This window comes from Cetorhinus maximus, chromosome 18 (genome assembly GCF_964194155.1).
Source record: "Cetorhinus maximus chromosome 18, sCetMax3.hap1.1, whole genome shotgun sequence".
NCBI lineage: Eukaryota > Metazoa > Chordata > Chondrichthyes > Lamniformes > Cetorhinidae > Cetorhinus > Cetorhinus maximus.
This window is the reverse complement of record NC_135896.1, coordinates 79,798,410-79,818,903: the sequence shown is the minus strand read 5'-3', so window position 1 is coordinate 79,818,903 and position 20,494 is coordinate 79,798,410. Positions and strand designations below refer to the sequence as shown.

Below are 20,494 nucleotides of genomic sequence, written 5' to 3'. Positions count from 1 at the left end.
TGTGGGGTCACACACTATCTGGACGTTCATTGAATGGAATCCCTTCCTGTTGATGAAGGCACCCGGCTGACCCTCTGGTGCCTTGATGGCCACATGTGTGCAGTTGATTGCACCCTGGATGCGAGGCAACCCAGCAATCGCTGCAAACCCTTTGGCTTGCTCAGCCTGGCTGGCCTCATCCGTATGGAAATTAATAAATATCATTACCCAACTGAAAAGAGCTTCTGTGACCAGTTTGAGGCAACTGTGGACAGCTGATTGGGACACTCCACAAAGATCCCCCACTGATCCCTGGAAAGAGCCTGAGGCATAGAGGTTGAGGGTCACTGTGATCTTCAGACCCACTGGCATGGGTTTCCATTGGAAATCTGTCATATGATTGGGTCTGAGATCACCCCCAACTTCTCAAGCAATAACTTGATTTCAAAATTCTCACCCTTGTTTTCAAACCCCTTCTGGCTCTTGCCCCTGGTGGTAGTGATTGGAGGTGATCTCAGACTAATCATATGACAAATGGAGATCACAGTCTTTCTGGAGAGGCAGAGCCTCCATCAGCATTGCACCTCCAACATACCGAGGTAGCTGCATCGCTGCCTGTAACCCCTGGCAGCAGGATAATGGTGTCTTCTGCAGCCCCTTCCACCTTGGATTACCTGCTGGCCCTGCACCCCTTGTGCCTGCGCCTCTCCTCCCACAGGTTGCTCCCCTGGAAGCTGCATTGGGACATCTGGCCTCCTCTCCCTTCTGCCTCTCTTCCTCCTCAGAGAAGGTGTCTCCAGCGGAGACCACAACCCCCATTACTAGGGTAACAGAAGGCTGTCTGATACCTGGAAGGGTCCACACGGTCAAAATCCTCCGGGGTCCTTGGAGACACCAATGATTCCTGAAATGAAGCCTAGAAATGCTAAGAATGAAGCTCAGAACAATGAAGCTGTCAAGTTCAACTAAGCAACCAGCAGCAAACTATCTCCTGACCTCCTCACTGCTCACACTGGCAATGCTGCTGACCCTTTTTATCCTGGTCTTGGATGAGGTTAGGCTTTAGGTTGGATGGGCAGTGAAAATTTTAATTTAATTGATTATTTAATGGCCTTAACAGGCCTTTTAATTGTCGGTGGGCGCGCTGCTGACTCCGGCGCGCACCTGCCGACTGAACTATTGCGTGACCGCATGTTGACGTCGGCATGCTCGACCCACGTAAATGCACGTCACTTGATTGCAGGGATAGGGAGGGGCAAGAACCAGAAGGGGTTTGAAAACAAGGGTGAGAATTTTTAAACCAAGATATTGCTTGAGAAAAATAACAATTAACATTTCGAGTCTCTGAAGAAGTCATACGGACTCGAAAGTTAACTTTTTTTTCTCTCCACAGATGCAGCTGGACCTGCTGAGTTTTTCCACCATTTTCTGTTTTTGTTTCAGATTTCCAGCATCTGCAGTATTTTGCTTTTATCTTTGTTTACTAAGGCACGAATGTGCGGTCAGAAGTTCATCTCAGGATCAAATGTGACACTGAGGTTGCACCAACATCACCAAAACAGATTATCTGATCCATTCAACCATAAGTCCTGATTTTTCCAGGACAGTCCCAGATTTTCATTAAATGTCCTGAGGTCCCAACAATTTCCTCGAAATCATTCCAACATCATGGTTTTCAGGTTTCCCTTTTTGGACAACTTTTAAACTTTGTCAATGGGAGCAAATTGGTGGCAAAATAATAATGTAAACTGATAAGGTGATCCCAGGGAGACAGCCCAGCTGGACTTGCACTCCAGGGGCGATCTGCCTGGGCCACTCACCCAGATGTGATTTTGACAGCATCTCTTGGCAACCATGAGCTTGCTGATGATGGAGGATGTGAGGCAGGTGGTGCAACTTCAGATAAAAGCCGGTGCTCAGTGAGGGGGCGAGGGACAAACAATTCAGTGCTACACTGGATTGGGGCAGAATCACAGGTTCTCATAGCCCCTTAATATGAAACTCTCAAGGGCAATTAGGGATGAACAATAAATGACGGCCTAATTATAGCGACGCCCACACCCTATGAAAGAATAAATTAAAAAAATCCTACTCGGGTCTGGTCATTGTGTCCTGGTTTTGACTTCTGAAAATCTGTTCACCCGAATTCAAACATCACAACTAAAGCACGTTATGCGATCCAATCATTTCATTTGCTCCTTGCGGGAAGAGTGCTTCGTCCACATTGGTGCCGAATTTGCCGATTGGCCACTCCGTCGTTTTTTTTCTCGACGGGCCGTACGGACCCAACTCATCCTGAGCTGGGCGCGTGCTTGTGCGGGTGTCGGACAGCGCGCGCACGCTCCTTCTGCTTCTCCTCCTCCTCTGCGACGGTGGGCACTATACGTGCTGCGTCACGACGTCACCGCGAAGTGGCGCGCTTTATGTAATAGTCAACAGCTGCGAGTTTGAGTGGTGCGAGATTAACGGACAGTGCTGGCGCGAGCGGAGAGTGGGCACCAGCCTCTTATTCTGAGGTAAAGGAATGAGTGATTTCGGGCGGTGACTGTGGCCGCTGAAGCTTTCTTCCCCCCCCGCCGCCCTTCCCCTTTCCTCTTTGGCTTTGACCCCCCGGGGCAGGCCTGCACTTAATGGGCACCTTCTGGACGGGCCATCGTCAATAACAGGACAACGCTCTCCCGCTCAAGTAGAGTCCAGGTCCATCTCCCGGCCTGTGTTGAGTTAAGAAGCTTATAGTAAAGGAGGTGCGATTGATTTCCGAGGGCGAGGATCTGAGGAGGGAGGAGAATTGGCCCAGAGGCCCTCATCTAACCAGCAGAGTCTGACTTTGATTCCTGGCTGCGATGCCGGCTATAGTTAAATAGCCTCCATGATGTTGTCTCTCACCGCTCCCCCTCCTCCAAAACACCCCTTTCCTCCTGCAGTGAGGTACTGGACTACAGTCCTCCAGAGAGGGTTCGAGGGCAGTGATGAACACATACATAGAGATGGTGGACTTGCTGGGTACTTTGAATCATTCGTTATTGTTTTCATTTAAAACAGGAACATCAGATTCAGATTGGACAACCTGACACTTGGTATTGGCCATATTTGGCAAAAGTTATTTGCACATACGGGTGGAAAGTAAAGTGTTTGCCACTTTTTGGGGATGGATCAAGCACAATGTACACCAATTTCTGGGTGCAAGGTCCTGCACTTAATCTGATCCACTATGTTGGTCCTCATTGTTTTAAGGCAACGCAGGTGGCTGCCTGAAATCAACATTGGATTGATTTAAACATACAAAAAGCGCTGTCTCTTTTGCAAAAACTAGTTGGAGCAGGGGCAGAGCAAGCTCCAACTAGTTTTCCCAGTTCTACAGTGGCCTAACCAGCAGACCTTGAAGGGGTCACTATAACAGACTTGGTGGTCTACTTGATACCAATGTGAGCTTCTCACCACGTATCTGTTTCACCACCAAGACTGCTTACTTTAAACTCCCAACACCACACAACTCCACTTGTATCTCATCTGTTGCTAAAGCCTTCAGCCTTGCCTTTGTTGAATTGACTGTGTTTGGCCACCCATAAACTTGTGCTTATCCAAACCTCTGCTGCGTGTACCTTAACTTGCACCGTGACCTGTTCACCCATCACTCCTGTGCTCACTGACCTACATTGGCTTCCCATCCGATAATGCCTTGTTTTCAAGTCCAAATCCTTGTTTTTAAATCGCCCGTGGCTTCATTCACTCCTATCTCTATAACCACCTTGAGCCTTCACGATTTTTCCTTTACTCCAATTCTGACCTCTCATGCATTCCTGATTTTAAACGCTTCACAGTTGAAGGCTGTGCCTTTAGCAGCCTTGGCTCAAAGCTCTGGAACTCCCTCCTGAAACCCCTCTGCCTCTTTCCCTTGCCCCCCCCCCCACTGGCTTTTAAGATGGTCCTTAAAACCTATCCGTTTGCCTGAGTATTTGGTCGACTATTCTTATATCTCCTGCTATGGCTCAGTGTTTCTTGATTGTGCTCTTGTTGAGTCCTTGGGATTGTTTTACTATGTTAAAGATGTTATATAATTGCAAGTTATTGTTGATGGCTGCTGAAGAAGTAGCAGAGAAAACGTGCCCCTCTCTATTCCAAAGCACCGTTATCTCCCTGGAGTTGCAGCCTTTCGACCCCTCATCCTGCCTATTGCAGTTTCATTAACACCCCGCACAACTCCTCCACCTCCCTGGTCACAAATCCTGTTCACCCAGTGCCATGCCTCTCCACAAACTGCTCCTGATTCCTGTCGTTCCTGAGTGTGACAAATAAATCTCTGTGCCGACGTTAGGGGATACTATTGTGGTGCTAAATTCGAAGGTGTTAGTATCTTAGTCTGTGAAAAAGGAGTTTCTAGGAGACTTGGCATAGCACATTATAGATTGGGTGGAACTGTTCTGTAGGCCATTTGTTTGACAATCTTAATCTAAAACTTACTATATAATTTATTTCTACTGTACCTAAGGAAGAAAAGAAACCTGTGTTCATATAGCACCTTTCACGATCTTAGGATGTTTTCACATTCACAGTAATTGAAGTCTTTTTTGAGGTAAAGTCACTATTGTAGTAGATTTGTGGACAGCATGGTCCCAAAAGCAATAATGAGTTAGAAGACTAAGTCATCTGTTTTAGTAATATTGTTTACAACAACTTTTATTTATAAGGCACCTTTGATGTAATAAAACATCCCAAGGCACTTCACAGGAATGTTATAAAGCAAAATGTGGCACTGAGCCACATAAGGTGATATTAGGGCAAATGGCCAAAAGCTTGGTCAAGGAGGTAGGTTTTAAAAAGAGGCAGATAGATGGAGAGGTTTAAGGAGGGAATTTCAGAGCTTGGGGAATTCCGGAGTTTAAGGGAGCTTCCCTGCTTTGTGAATGATATCATTCACAAAGGCTGAGATAGACAGATTTCTAATTAGTAAGGGAGTCAAAGGTTATGGGGGAAAAGGCAGGAAAGTGGAGTTGAGGATTTGCAGATCAGCCATGATCTCATTGAATGGCGGAGCAGACTCCTACGTCTTATGGTAACTTTTATTCCGCCAAAGAGTGCCTGTAGGCTGTTAGTTTAATATCTGAAAGAGGGCACTTGTGACAATAAAGTACTGCACGCGTGTCGGTTTAGATGACATGCTCAAGTTTCTTGAATGTGGCTTAAACCCACAATTTTCTGAGTCTGATGGGAGGATGCTACTAAGCAGTTAATACAGAATAGGCTGTAGAATTAATTTTTATGTATTTTGTTTATTCTAGGAGCAGTTTTCCTCATTATCTAAAATTAGTTCAAACATTGCATGTGAAAGAATAGAATTCCCAAAAGTAATGGGGGGAGTATTTAAATACTGCTGCTACCCCCATCAGCACCACTCATGGATGTTTTTCGATTATATAGGTGCTACATAAATGAGTTATAGAGTCAGAGTTTTACAGCATGGAAAGAGGCCCATCGTGTCCACACCGGTCTTCGAGCCCCTATCTACTCTAATCCCATTTTCTAGCACTTGGCCTGCAGCCTTGTCTGCTATGCCATTTCAGGTGTTCATCTAAATACTTCTTAAATGTTGTGAGGGTTCCCGCCTCTACCATTCTTTCAGATAGTGAGTTCCAGCTACTCCCCACCTGCCGGGTGAAAAAAAAGTTTCCTTAAATCCCCTCTAAACCTCCTGCCCCTTACCTTAAATCTCTGCCCCCCTGGTTATTGACCCTGCCACTAAGGAGAAAAGTTTCTTCCTATCTATCCTATTGATGCCCCTCATAATTTTGTACGCCTCAATCAGGTCGCCCCTCAGCCTTCTCTGTTCTAAGGAAAACAACCCCAGGCTATCTAGTCTCTCTTCATAGCTGAAACGCTCCAGCCCAGGCAACATCCTGGTGAATCTCCTCTGCACCCTCTCCAGTGCAATCACATCCTTCCTATAATGTGGTGACCAGAACTGCACACAGTACTCTAGATGTGGCCTAACTAAAGCTTTATACAGCTCCATCATAACCTCCTTGCTCTTGTATTCAATGACTCTACTAATAAAGGCAAGTATCCTATTTGCCTTCTTAACCACCTTATCTGCCTGTCCTGCTGCCTTCAAGGATCTATGGACATGTACACCAAGGTCCCTCTGATCCTCTATACCTCCTAGGGTCCTACCATTCATTGTGTATTCCCTTGCCTTGTTGGCCCTCCCAAAATGCATCACCTCGCACTTTTCAGGATTAAATTCCATTTGCCACTGTTCTGCCCATCTGACCAGCCTGTCTATATTGTCCTGTAGCCTAAGGCTTTCCTCGCTATTTACCACACCACCAATTTTCGTGCCATCTGCGAACTTACTGATCATACCTCCTGTGTTCATGTTCATTAATGTACACTACAAACAGCAAGGGACCCAGCACCGAACCGTACGGTATGCCACTGGACACAGGCTTCCAGTCAAAAAAACAACCTTCGACCATCACCCTCTACCTCCTGCCATTAAGCCAATTTTGGATCCAATTTGCCAAATTGCCCTGGATCCCATGAGATCTTACCTTCTTGACCAGTCTCCCATGCAGGACCTTGTCAAAAGCCTTACTGAAGTCCATGTGGACTACATCAACTCCATTACCCTCATCTACACACCTTGTTTTAGAGTTGTTTTGGAAATTTATGTATGTTTATCTCATATGGTTGTCATTTAAACAGGACACATCAAGTTACAGTAGTTTTGGACAGCTTTATAAAATAAGTGATAATGTGGATAAGAATGACACTTTTCTCTCATAAGTGAATCTAGGAACAAGGGGCCCTAATCTTAAATTTTGAACTAATCTGATTAAATTCAAGCTTTTAAAAAGATATATTTGAGAAAGGGGGTTGGATATTTGGATTAAAGAATAAGAGATACCATTACTGACACAATGACAGAGCAGGCAGAGGTGAACCGAATAGCTTACTTCTGAGGATATTTTCAGCTGGTTGCTCTTCAGTCTATTTTTGATGGCTGATTCCATTAGTTTCCTAATGACCAAGCTTAGACTAACATCTGTAATTGCATCTGAGTCTCTGTTGTCCTTCTTGAATGGGAACATTTCCTGTTTTTCAGTTAGACCGTTCGATTGTCCCTCAATGAGAGTTGTTACAATCCCTGTAGAGACCAAAAACTTTAAAAAAAGAAATTGAAACTTCCAGTTAATAGCTGAAAGAATGACACATCAAAATTTCAGATTTTAAAATGTTTACTGTAACAAATTACTAAAATCAATATTAACTAAACACCGTCTTTGTCGGAAACTTGTACTTGAAAATACAGAATGAAATACCTGCCTCTAATTTTTAGCCCAATCATTTTTAGCCCAACCAAAACAATACACTTCACAAGTATAATTTACACTGTTCTTTACACAGAATTCATTTTTCCCAGAATCAATCCAAAGTGATTTTTTTGCTTCCGAGAGTTTATTCCTGTTCTTTTCTCAGCCAGGAAACTTGTAATCTTAGAACTGTCTTTCCCCATGAGGTTTTCTTTTCCCAGAGACTCTCCCTCTAGCCTCAGCCAAACTCTTCCAGTCTCGTTTTAACTCCCCACAAATTTGATCTTTTCAATCCGAGTGTAAGCATCCACCTGCATTCCTATGCAGCAGATCTTGGAGACCTTTTTGACCTCTAGTTGCTCCCTCTTTTCTGGATCCAGGCAGACTCAAAACAACCTGTGATGTTCAGTGATATCCTATAACTTGGTCTTTGCAATGGCTTCCTCCTCATCCTTCCCCATGACAAGGTGAATCATGTGGGCCTTATATCTAGCTAGAAATGTTAATTAGCTGTCCTTAAGAGCCCTTAAGAACTAAATGGACAATTTAAAGCACAACTGTTTAGAACCCAACATTCTCAACAATTTTCTGGGACTTTGAGAGTCTCCAAGCATAAATATCTTGCACCTTCTTCCTAGTAAAACAGTCGAAGTCTTCCTTTGATCTCTAACAATCAAATCACCCAGACACTCTGTCAGACAGACTTCAGAACAGGTCACATGACTCCCTTAATTTTACCTTAAATTTAAAGACCAAGTCCCAAACCATAACAATCTTATTAACCAAGTAATTATAACAGTCAGTGCTTCATGAATCTCTAAGATAAAAGCTAAATATTGCGGATGATGGAAATCTGAAACAAAAACAGAAAATACCGGAAAAACTCAGCGGGTCTAACAGCATCTGTGGAGAGAAAAACAGTTAACGTTTTGAGTCCTTCAGAACTCTGAAGAGTCATATGGGCTTGAAACGTTAACTCTGTTTTTCTCTCCACGTATGCTGTTAGGCTTGCTAAATTTTTCCAGCATTTTCTGTTTTTGCTTCATATCTGTTGAACATATCTAGAATTTATGCTTTGCTAATGTTGCAGTCTTAAAGGAGCTTGCTCAGCATGTATTTCAAGTTTGACATTATCTGCCTAGAGAGGATTTACAGGGACTAATGAATGATTTCACAAAATAATCATCTCCACATTCTCATTTTGAATTTCCAGTGAACCTCTTGGGGTTTTGATTCCTCCCTGAATACCTTATTTCATATTACAGTACAATTCCTAATGAAGCCCAAAGCACGTGATTTGTTTTGGGTGTATCTACATTAATAACTCATTGCTAATTGCTTATAATATTCTCACAACTGTGTCTTTTCTTGTGACAATCTGCTCTGAGTTTAAAAACAACTATTGGTTTGGTACAGGGCATGGTTTGTGGTAGCAATGTGACAAAACTGCTGAAATGCCTTCATAATCCTTTATCAGTTATAATTGTATTTAAATTTCAGTTTCTGTACTTGAAGTTCCAAAATGGCAATGCAAATGAGAACTGAAGAGAATGCTGCAGTTGAAGAGGAAAATTTTGGACCACAAGCTATATCTCGTTTGGAGGTAAGTGTTACAAAAAAAACTTCATCGTTGAAGGAGCTTAAATTTGACCCTATTTTTTTTCTAACCTATGTGCGTAAGCTGTATTTCGCTTATAGTTCTCTAATTTTTGGGTCTGTTTTGCTCATGGCTTTGCCCCTGAGGTTGATCTGCTCCAATTCTTCAGTCAGTATTTTTATTAAGATTTTGGTCAAGTGTAATGATGGGTTGGTAAAATGTTCTTTCTATATCCGTTTGAAAATGTGGCAAAGCATCCAGCAGTTCAGTTTAAAACTCCAATTTGCCTTTTCAAGTTTTGCAGAGAGCATCTTGAGCTGTCTTACAAAAGATTGAAATGCTTGTAATTAGAATTTGAGAAATTCACTCTCAAACCACCCAACCCCATTTCATGTGGCCTGCATCTGTCATGGCATTTTTGCAGATATCAATATAATAAATTGTTCCTTCACTTCTGGCTTTTGAAGCTACTATTCCGTTTATCACTTTAGGATTATACTGGAAGGCAAGGTCAGCCCAAGGATTCTTTTCTCCATGTCTAACTGCCTCCTCAAATCCCTTTTTCTTCTGCCTACCCTCTTTACCTGCAATATCAAGTACAAAGGAGCCATGGAATTCATTGTCTTGCATTAAAACCAAGTTTGCAACTGCTGTTGCCCTTCTCTTCCTCCCCACTCCAGCCTTGTTCTCCCGTCATTGCAATTTTTCTCTCATTTCCCCCTTGTGTTCACCACACATCTCTTCTCATGAGACCTACCTTCTGCTTTCTTGATCATGCAGCCTACCTAGCCTCGTGAAGACCTATCATAGCTGATATTGTTAATGGCTCCCTTTGCTCAGACATTGTTCATGTCATTTTGAGTAGTGCTGTCATCATCCCACTTGCCCTTACCTATAAATCTACTTGACTTAGCTCTAACTGTTGCCTCTTTAACTTCTCTTAGCATGTTTAAGGATTTTAAAAAAGATATCACCTCCTGGCCTTCTCTCAGCACTGACCAAACCCATTAATAACAATTATAAATGATATAAAAGTTTTCATATAGAAAGGCTTCCCAAGGCATCCCACATAGATATAAGGAATGTAGGTACTGAGTCATAGGAGGGATTTGGAGATGTGATCAAAACCTTGGTCAGAGAGGTGGATTTTAAGGAGGCAAGGAACATGGAGAGGGCTCCAAGGGAATTCCAGACTGTGGGATCTAGATGCTTGAAGGTGGTGTCACCAATGAATGAACAAAAAAATTGGAGCACATGTCAGTGGCAAACAGTCCGGTTTGAGTCCCGTGGTAGCTGGATAGAAGGTTATGGAAGTGGATAAAGGGGTGAGGTTATAGAGAGATTTAATGATGAGGGCAGCAATTTAAAAGTTACAGGCCTCGAAGCTATACTTGGGTCGGTAATGACTGGGTGGGTGGGTAAGCTGGACTTGGTGTAATAAAGGATATGATATGAGAAGCAGCATTTTGGGAGAGCTGGAATTTATGGATGGCGAGGATGAGTAGCTGGCAAAGAGGACAGGAGTAATCCTGTCAGGAGGTGATAAAGGCACCTTCAGGCAACCTTCAGGCTTGGGCTGATAAGTAGCACACAATTGCCAGGCAATGACCATATCAAACAAGTGAGAATCTAACCATCTCCCCATAACATTCAATGGTATTACCATTGTTGAACTGGACCAGCCATATAAATACAGTGGTGACAAGAGCAGATCAGAGGCTGGGACTTTTCTGGCGAGTAATCCACCTGACTCCCCAAAGTCTCTCTACCACCTGCAAGACACAAGTCAGGAGTGTGATGGAATACTCTTTTCTTGCTGGATGAGTGCAGCTTGACACCATCCAGGATAAGAAAGCCTGCTTGATCGGCACCCGTCCACCACCTTATTCATTTCCTCTACCACTGATGCACAGTGGCAGCAGTGTGTACCATATACTGTACAGGATGCACTGCAGCAACTCGCCAAGGCTCCTTCGACATTACCTTCCAAACTCTTTACCTCCACCACCTAGAAGAACAAGGGCAACAAATGCATGGGTACACCACCTGCAGGTTCCCCTCCAAGCCACACATTGTCCTGACTTGGAACCATATTGCCAATCCTTGGGTCAAAACCCTGGAACTCCCTTCCTAACTGTACCATGGGTCTACCTACATCACATGGACTGCAGTGGTTCAAGAACACGGTTCACCAATACCTTAAAGGCAATTAGGGATAGCCAACAAATGCTGGACTAGCCAGCAATGACCAAATCCCACAAAAGAATTAAAAAAATGAAAGGTTCAGTCGTGGCATAGCTGAGCTAGGATGGAGGCTGTTAATGTTATGGAAGTAGGTGATTCATGGAGAGGAAATGGGGCTGGAAACTTAACTTGAGGTCAAACAGGATGCTGAGTTTATGAACAATCTGTAGAGTAGAGGGGACTAGAGAGAGGGAGAGAAATAGATGACAATAATTGGGTAAGCAAAGGAAGGGGTGGACCTGTTGTTTTTAGTCCCCAGCACAAATTCTTTATTACTTCTGTCTTACTTCAATACCTAAGAAATAGGAGCAGGAGTAGGCCCTCTAACCTACTCCACTGTAGAATCAGAAATGGCTGATCTACATCAAATCCTCTTTCCTTCTCTGTCCCTTATCCCCTCTTTCCTTTAGTGCTAAAAAATCTATTGATCTCAATCTTGACTACACTGGGACGTTGCTTTAAGGCAATCCACGGGGACTATATCTCGAGACCACGTTATGGGTGACACTGCATTATTTCATAGCTGTGTCTTTAGCCTAGTGCTCAGGCGTGACCCTGCGAGCACCAATATTGCATGCATATCCCTACAGCTTTCAGTCCTTGCGCTCTAAAATAAATAAATAAAGCAGGTGCTGTTAAATTCAACCAAATAATGAAATGGTTGTTTTTAATTATTCTTTTTTGAAGTTGGTGGCTGTGTTTGTCATGGAGGGAGACTTGTGGCCACATTTGCAGAATGAAAATTTTGGGGTCTGAGACTTGTGCTATACCAAATTCTGTGCTATAGCAGCGTCCTAGTGCATACTCATGACTGAGCATTTCCACCCCTCTGGGGCAGAGAATTCCAAAGATTTACAATTCCTGAATGAAGGAATTTCTCCTCAACTCAGTCCTAAATGGCCAACCCATTATCCTGAGACTATGCCCCTAGTTTCAGATTCTCTAATTGCGTGGAGGGGAGCAGCTTGTCAAGCACTCATAAAACATTTTATACATTTCAGTGAGATTACCTCTCAGTCTTTAAACTCCAGAAAATATAGATACTTTCCACACAAACTCTCCTCAAAATCACTCCAAGATAAGTGTATTCTTCCTTGGGTATGGGAACCAAAAACATACACAGTGCTCCAGTTGTGGCCTCACCAAATTCTTTATGTATTTGCAACCAAACTTTTTTACTCTTGTATTCCCACCCCATTGCAATAAAGGCTAAGATACCATTTTCCTTCCCAATTACTAGCTGTACCTGCATGTCAACTTTGTGTTCATCTACAAGGATACCCAAATCTCTCTGCATAACAGCATTTATGAGTTTCTCATAAATTGGAGAGGTTGGGATGTTTTCTTGGAGAAGAGAAGGCTGAGGGAAGATTTGATGAAAGTATACAAAACTGAGAAGTCTGGACAGATTAGGATTGGGAAAAACAGTTCCCATTGATGGAAGGATTGAGAACAAGAGGGCACAGATTTAAAGTAATTGGCAAAAGGATAAATGGAGACATGAGGAAAAACGTTTTCATACAACGAACGATTGGAATCTGGAATGCACTGCCTGAGAGTGTGGTGGAGGCAGATTCAATCGAGGCATTTAAAAGGGAATTGGATTATAAACCCTAATCTAGTGTAAAACCTTTCATGTAGCACCTTCATAAATCTGATTTGAAAATCAAAATTTACTACACCCCCATTCCCCATATCTACCTTCCAGTCACACCTTCAAAAAGCAATTTATCAAACACAATTTCCCTTTCATAAAAACATAATGACTCAGCCTAATCGTATTACGATTTTCTAAATGCCCTGTTACCACATCCCTTGTAGATTCCAGCATTTACCTACACCCCTTCTCAGCCAATGTCAAAGGCTCCTTCTTGTGGTAAGCTCTAATTGATTATACGTTGTTAATCATTTTTATTTTGTATTTAGCCTATTCATTTAAATTGTATGTTGCTTGTATTTGCTAAAGCTATAAATGCTGATCATTGCATAGTAGGGACTATTCTGGAAATGGCAAATGAGCTGATCTTATGGCTGTTAAACATTGCTGGCTCAGAATAATTTATCTCAATAAGTTATGACTTTAAACATTCATTTAATGCTTTTTAGTTTTGAAGACATCAGATTTTTTTTTATATATGTATTATAAATATACATGTATTACTTTTATATTAATGGCAATTTTCTGCTGGGCTAGAGGGGCTAAATTAACAGATAATTATTTCATTTATCTGTGGCAATAGAAGAACATAAAGCATGGTCTGAGAAAATGCTGTTCACCCCCTCAGATCCATTGTATATCGTTCAGCGATTCAGCTCTGTATGTCTTCTTAGCCAGTTTCTTCAAAGGTAATCATCAATGTTTGCTGAAAAATAATTACTGAAAGATCAACCAATCGAGGAGAGGGTTAATGGAAATTATTAACTGTAATTGTTCCAAACTTTTGAAAGAAATACTAATGGACTACTTTCTTAATGCTGATTTGGTGTTTTTGCAATATTGTCTCTTTGTTTCCACCCAAATCCTCTTTTTGATGGTTTGTTAGGTTAGGCATAAATTTAAGTTAGGAATACAAGGAGAGTTTTTGGAATCTGGGAAGAAATATTAAGTAAATATAAATTAATAAAATATGCTGTTCGAATGGGAATAGAAATTGGTTGGAATCCACTACTTAGAAATGCACCTGTGAGAATGTGAGAATAGTTACTAAATTATGCAGTGACTACACTGGGCTTGGTTCCTGTTCATCGTTGGTTGTCTACTCTCTGAGATCATATGCTGGAATTCTGTGCCCTGTTTAAGATGGTTTTTGGTTATATTCCTAATTTGTTTAAACAGTATGCTGCGATCTAGTCTTTCATGCTACTCATGCCAGCTGCAGTTTCTGGCGTGCTATGGGCAACACAAAGTTAATCTGTTCCTCCTGCAGGTTAACGAACAAATGTCTTGACTGATTGCTAGGAATTTCAAATGTTTGCATTGTAATTATCGTACAAATAAAATTGAAGTTATAGAATAACATTAGAGTTGGACTGCCAGTTTGTATTGACTGTTAGTCCTGTCACCCCCAGAGTCCTTGCAGCAGAAGGTTTAAATGTATCTTAAAAGATAAGGACTTCACACATCTGTAGAATCATAGCTGGTTATAAGCAACAGCAAAACTGAGAGATTGTAACAGAGAATCTTTTTTTTTAGACGTAGGCTACTGTAAAAATTGCATAGCTCTACCTAATGGACCAAGCCCAAGGATTTGCTCTTGACAGAGCAAGGGTCAGCTCCTTTTAAAACTGGTTTTACACATGTTGAACAGGTGATGAAAAGTAAACAGTGGAACACTTTAGAGTGTACGTCACTATTTTTAATTACAGCTACTTTTAATTATAGTGCCAAATAGTGAATTGTACACCATTAAAGCATTGTTACAAATCTGGGTTAGCTATAGATACCTTCTTGGATTCCAAGATGTAAATTGCAGAAGTGAGTAGATCCCATATTCTTTGTGCCTATATAGATCTCACTGCCCAATATGTGCTGATGCTAAAACATAACCCGGAGCGTGACATTGGTGTACTTGTACCTTTCACACATGCCTCCCAGTCCTTTTGAAGGCTGGCTACGAAAACAGAGTAGGACTAGGCCAGGATCAAGTAGTTAAGTTACTTTATTTCACAAGCAACAAAGAACGTAGAGGACAACTGTTATGATCGATGTTAATCAGTATAGCTCAACTTTATATAGTAATACAAAACAAAGAACAAAGTATATTCCCCCACATCAGTTGCCTTATTTGATTTAAACAAAACAACTAATGACCCTCTCCTTCTGGTCAAAACTTGTCCCCGTAGTCTTGAATTTAAAATTTGACTGACTTTGCAATTGAACCTTACTGTCAGTGAGTGTTTTTCTTTTTTTAAGGTCTGTATTCACAGCCCGAAGGAAAAATCAGGCAGGCACCTCAGGCTGAGTGCCTAGTACCAGAAGTTTTCCAGTATGATGAGTGTGGGATGTTTACTGAGAGGCTGATGATTTGCTTATTATTAGGGAAACCAACTATAAGCATAATAACCATCTTTCATTTCATTGCTTTTATAAAATAAACTGCTATAAAGCCCAAATTTAGAACAAATTTTTCTCAAATTCTTTCCATGGAAAAATTGTCAATCTTATCGTGATAGGCATATAGTAAGGTATCACAAGATTTGCTTCAAAAATTAAGACGTGGTATTGGTGGTCAACTCTTCATTATTCAAGTATATCAAAACTGTAAGCAACGCCATTGTCTTCTGTGGGTTCTCTCATGACTGAAGAGCGTAGATGGTCCTCGAAGCATGCTGAACCAAATTTCAGTGCTTGCCTTGACATGGGTCGGTCGGCTGCAGCATTTTCCAAAGGGATGTGATCTGCAATACAGAAGTTTATGGTGTTTGTTTTTCAAGGCTGTCCTTGTATAGTTTGTACTGACCATTTTGATGTAATTTGTCCTGAGACCATTTCGTATAGAAGATCTGCTTGGGGATTCTGTGGTCACCCATATGGGAGACCTGCCCGTCTGAGTAGAATTTTCTGGAGGGTGTTCTCCATTCTGTTGAGCTTAGCATGATGAAGGACGTGGTGTTTGTGATTTTGTCCTGCCAACAAATTCTCACGATGCTTCTTAGGTGGCTTTGGTGAAAGTGTTCCAGAGCTTTGATTTGGCATCTATAATAGAACCAGGATTCTGCACCACCTAGTGGGGTGGTATTGGCAATGGCTTGGTAGAGCTTTATTTGTGTCTTGAGCTTAATACCATGTTGCTCCCAGACATGACCATAGATTTAGCCATAGACATAACTTGGTTTCTGGACGTGTGGGTTGATATCTTCATCAATAGTGGGATTCCTAGCGAGCATGCTACCAAGGTATAAGAATTTTTCTACAACCCTAGGACTAGTGCCATCAGCCATTATGCCTGGTGCTTCATAGATTGTGCCTGGAGCTGGCTGAAACATAACCTCAGTTTTGGCGACACTGATTTGGAGACCAAAATTTTTGGCAGTACTCAAGAATTTATTTGCCACATCTGGATGTCTGTCTTGTTGTGGGCAGCAAGGGCACAGTGATTAGTGCTTTGTGACCTCAATGGAGGCATGCAATCTGGAGAGATTGAAGAACTTCCCTGAACAGAACCTGATGTTGATGCTGCAGGCAATATCTCTGGTGGCTTCCTTGAGCATTGCAGCAAAGAGATTAAAGAGTAGGGGAGACACGATCCCTGATTTATGCTGCTAGTCACCACAAAGACATCAAACATCTCACCACAGACACAAAAATGCCCAACCATGCCATTACTTAGTAGGCACAGGATTTTGGCAAACTTGTTCGGACATCCTAGCTTGGCGAACAACTGCCCTAGGCCAGGTTAGCTCAAACAGTCAAAAGCTTGGTTAGGTCTGTGAAAAGCATATGTAGATCCAAATGTTGCTCTGTGCAGTTTTCTTATAGTTGTCTTGCTGCAAATAGCGTATTGGGCTGTTCCACAGTTAGCCTTAAAACCACAGTGATATTCCAGGAGGACATCACCTACAAGGCCATCAAGTAGATTGTTTAATAGGGTCTTTGTGAGGATCTTTCCTGTGATTGAGAGAAGACATTTCTTGGCAGTTGTCACATACATTTTTGGATCCTTTCCACTTCCAAATGCTGACTGTGTTGGCATCCTTGAGATCCTGTGGAACTTTTCCCTTGATTCTAGATGTTTTTGAAGATAGCTGTAAGTTTGTTAGCGAGCTTTGCACTATTACACTTCAGCCAGAAGTGTCGAGTGGATGGTCCATCTTGACTTCCTCTGGAAGTCCTCAGCATCACAGATGCCAGTCTTCAGCCAATTCAATTCACTCCATGTGATATCAAGAAACGGCTGAAGGCACTGGATACTGCAAAGATTATGGGCCCTGACAATATTCCAGCAACAGTACTGAAGAGTTGTGCTCCAGAACTTGCCGTGTCCCTAGCCAAGTTGTTCCAGTACAGTTACAGCACTGGCATCTACCTGGCTATGTGGAAAATTGCCCAGGCATGCCCTGTACACAAAAAACAGGACAAATCCAACCAGGCCAATTACCGCCCCATTAGTCTACTTTCAATCATCAGTAAAGTAATGGAAGGGGTCATCAACAGTGCTATCAAGTGGCACTTGCTTAGCAATAACCTGCTCACTGACGCCCAGTTTGGGTTCCACCAGGGCCACTCAGCTCCTGACCTCATTGCAGCCTTGGTTTAAACATGGACAAAAGATCTGAACTCCCGAGGTGAGGTGAGAGTGACTGCCCTTGGCATCAAGGCCGCATTTGACCGAGTGTTGCATCAGGAAGCTCTAGCAAAACTGGAATCAATGGGAATTGGGAAAAACTCTCCACTGGTTGGAGCCATACCTAGCACAAAGGAAGATGGTTGTGGTTGTTGGAGGTCAATCCTCTCAGCTCCAGAACATCATTGCATAAGTTCCTCAGGGTAGTGTCCTAGGCCCAACCATCTTCAGCTGCTTCATCAATGACCTTCCTTCCATCATAAGTTCAGAAGTGGGGATGTTCGCTGATAAGTGCACAATGTTCACCATTCGTGACTCCTAAGGTACTGAAGCAGTCCATGTCCAAATGCAAAAAGTTTGGACAATATCCAGGCTTGGGCTGACAAGTGGCAAGTAACATTCGTGCCACACAAGTGTTAGGCATTGACAATCTCCAACAGGAGAGAATCTGACCATCGCCCCTTGATGTTCAATGGCATTACCAAAACTGAATCCGCCACTATCAATATCCTGGGGGTTGCCATTGATCTGAAACCAAACTGGACTAGCCATATAAATACTGTGGCTACAGGAGCAGGTCAGAGGCTAGGAATCGTGCGATGAGTAACCCATCTCCTGACTCCCCAGAGCCTGCCCACCATCTACAAGGCACAAGTCAGGAGTGTGATGGAATACTCCCCACTTGGCTGGATGAGTGCAGCTCCCACAACACTCGAGAAACTTGACACCATTAGGGACAAAGCAACCCGTTTGATTGGCACGACACCCACAAACATTCACACCCTCCACCACTGATGCACAGTAGCAGCATTGTGTACCATCTACAAGATGCACTGCAGCAATTCATCAAGGCTCCTTTGACAGCACCTTCCAAACCCATGACCATTACTGTATAGAAGGGCAAGGGCAGCAGATACATGGGAACACCACCACCTGGAAGTTCCCCTCCAAGTCACTCACCATCCTGACTTGGAAATATATTGCTGTTCCTTCACTGTCGCTGGGTCAAAATCCTGGAACTCCCTAACAGCACTGTGGGTGTACCTACACCACACGACTGCAGCGGCCCAAGAAGGCAGCTCACCACCATCTTCTCAAGGGCAACTAGGAATGGGCAATAAATGCTGGCCCAGCCAGTGAAGCCCACATCCTGTGAATGAATAAAAAAAAAATCTCAACTGGAATGCTATCTGGGCCAGGAGTTTTGCTGTGTTTTGCCTTGTTTGGCTGAATCGATTGCCTGTATCACTGTTTCAGTGGAAGGAGGAAATGATGGGCTTTCTTTCTCAAACAGCTGCTCAATTTGATGTAGAAAATCTGCTGAAATGTGGGCATCTCTGTTGAGGAGCTCGGCTAAGTGCTTACACTACGTTTCCATTCTTCTTTTCTCTCCCGCACCTATGACACATGAGGCAGACAAGGCACGTGTCTACGTCTGTTTCCATGGCTAATTTTTCCTGGAACAGGTCACTAGTCTGTCGCCAGAGGCTATAGCTTGAGGGGCGCCACTCTGCATCAAACATGGCTGATCAGGAGATTCTCCTGCTCTTACCGCCTGCCATAAACGTATAGGAAGTATTTGTTGGTTGCTAATCAACCTGTTTGGCCACTTTATGAATGCACCTTATGTCGCTGTCAAGTCCTAGAGTAGGACTTGAACTTGGATCTTCTGCTTCAGAGCAGGGATGCTACCCTCTGTGCCACAAGACCTCCCACATTTCCATTACAGCTGGCTTATCAGTGATTAGGTAATTTCCATCAGATGTTAGGATAAGAGCAAAAACTGTGGTTGGTGAGCTTTATACAGTCTTAAGCACATTGTAAAAATATGGATCATACTTCTCAGCTAGATGTTGCACTTCATCAGCTTTTGCGTTCTGCCAGTCATTCTGCATTTCCTTGAAGTGCACTGGAGCTTTTGTTTAATGTTTTTATATATTTGAAGCTTGATTGTTGATTGTCAGCCTGCTGGAAGACTTGCATGTGTGAGTTGTTTCTGTTTGAGAAGATGGGAAATGTTTTCATCACTCCCATTAAACCAATTTTTGTGCTTGCGCCTGCAATATTCCAGGGCCTCGACTGAAGTTTGGAAGATCTGAACACAGTTGTTTCCATTTATATTCTGCATCACTTGGGGGAAGGAAGATCAAACTGCAGAGTGGTGTCAAGATGTGGAGCAAGGTCGAAGGCAGTAAATAGTAAGATTCTTGAGGAGTTTGACATCTAGCTTTGGCTGGACTGGCAAGTTTAATTTATAATGTTTTGGCTGGATCTTAGACTCAATTTTGTGTGGATCAGATGGTGATCTTTCCAGCAGTCAGCTCCTGGCATGAGTTATTTCAATTTCAGCCTTTTCCTTCCTTCTGTCTGACAAGCACATAGTCAAGGAGATGCCAGTACTTAGATCGGGTTGCCAGATTGCCTTGTATCTTTCTTTCAGCCAGAACATGGTATTGGTTATGGTAAGGTCATGCTTGGCGCACAACAAAAATAGGAGAGTCCCATTTGAGTTTTCCTTTCCAGCTCCATGTTGACCGATGATGCCTGCCCATATGATGTGGTTGTATCCAACTCTGACTTTGAAATCACCCATGAGGATAATTTTGTCCTATGCTCAATCCCTAAAGATGACATGATCCAGATTATGATAAAACCTTTCCCTTACATCATCACTGTTAGTCATTGTGGGTGTATGTGCGCTTATGAGCATTGCATGTCTCCTGAATTGTTGCAGGGGGAAGGTGTAGGCTCATTAAGCGTTCACTGATGCCTTTGGGAAGGTTTTCGAGATCCTTTGTCATCTCCTCTGATGGCAAAACCAACCCCTGCCTCGCTGCATTCTGTAGGAAGTAGGCAGCTCCAAGAGAAAGTATACCCTGCTTCTATTTCTTCAAGCTGGCCTACTCCTCTTGCTAGTTTTGTCTTGCTAAGTGCAGCGATGTCTACACCATGCCTCCTAGGCTCCCAAGATACTAACTCAATATTACATTTAAATTTTCAAGTACCCCCTCATTATCCAATTTGATTAGAGCAAAATCAATTTCAGAATCCTGCATTTCTTCTACTTTCACATTATCCAT

At 42.7% G+C, this 20,494-nt stretch overlaps 1 protein-coding gene across 2 annotated transcripts in view; it reads left to right on the top strand.

The window, feature by feature from the left end:
• The first annotated feature begins 2,353 nt into the window (after window positions 1-2,353).
• The window catches only part of rad51 (RAD51 recombinase), a 121,860-nt gene continuing 103,719 nt past the window's right edge, over window positions 2,354-20,494 (top strand). The window contains exons 1-2 of one of the 2 annotated variants that reach the window (XM_078563029.1): window positions 2,354-2,495; window positions 8,790-8,892. In XM_078563029.1, the coding sequence (XP_078419155.1) occupies window positions 8,812-8,892 (81 nt within the window). In that variant the 5' untranslated portion in view covers window positions 2,354-2,495; window positions 8,790-8,811. Of the gene's footprint in view, window positions 2,496-2,703; window positions 2,724-8,789; window positions 8,893-20,494 lie in introns of those variants that run through there. The other variant, XM_078563030.1, reaches the window with a different exon arrangement.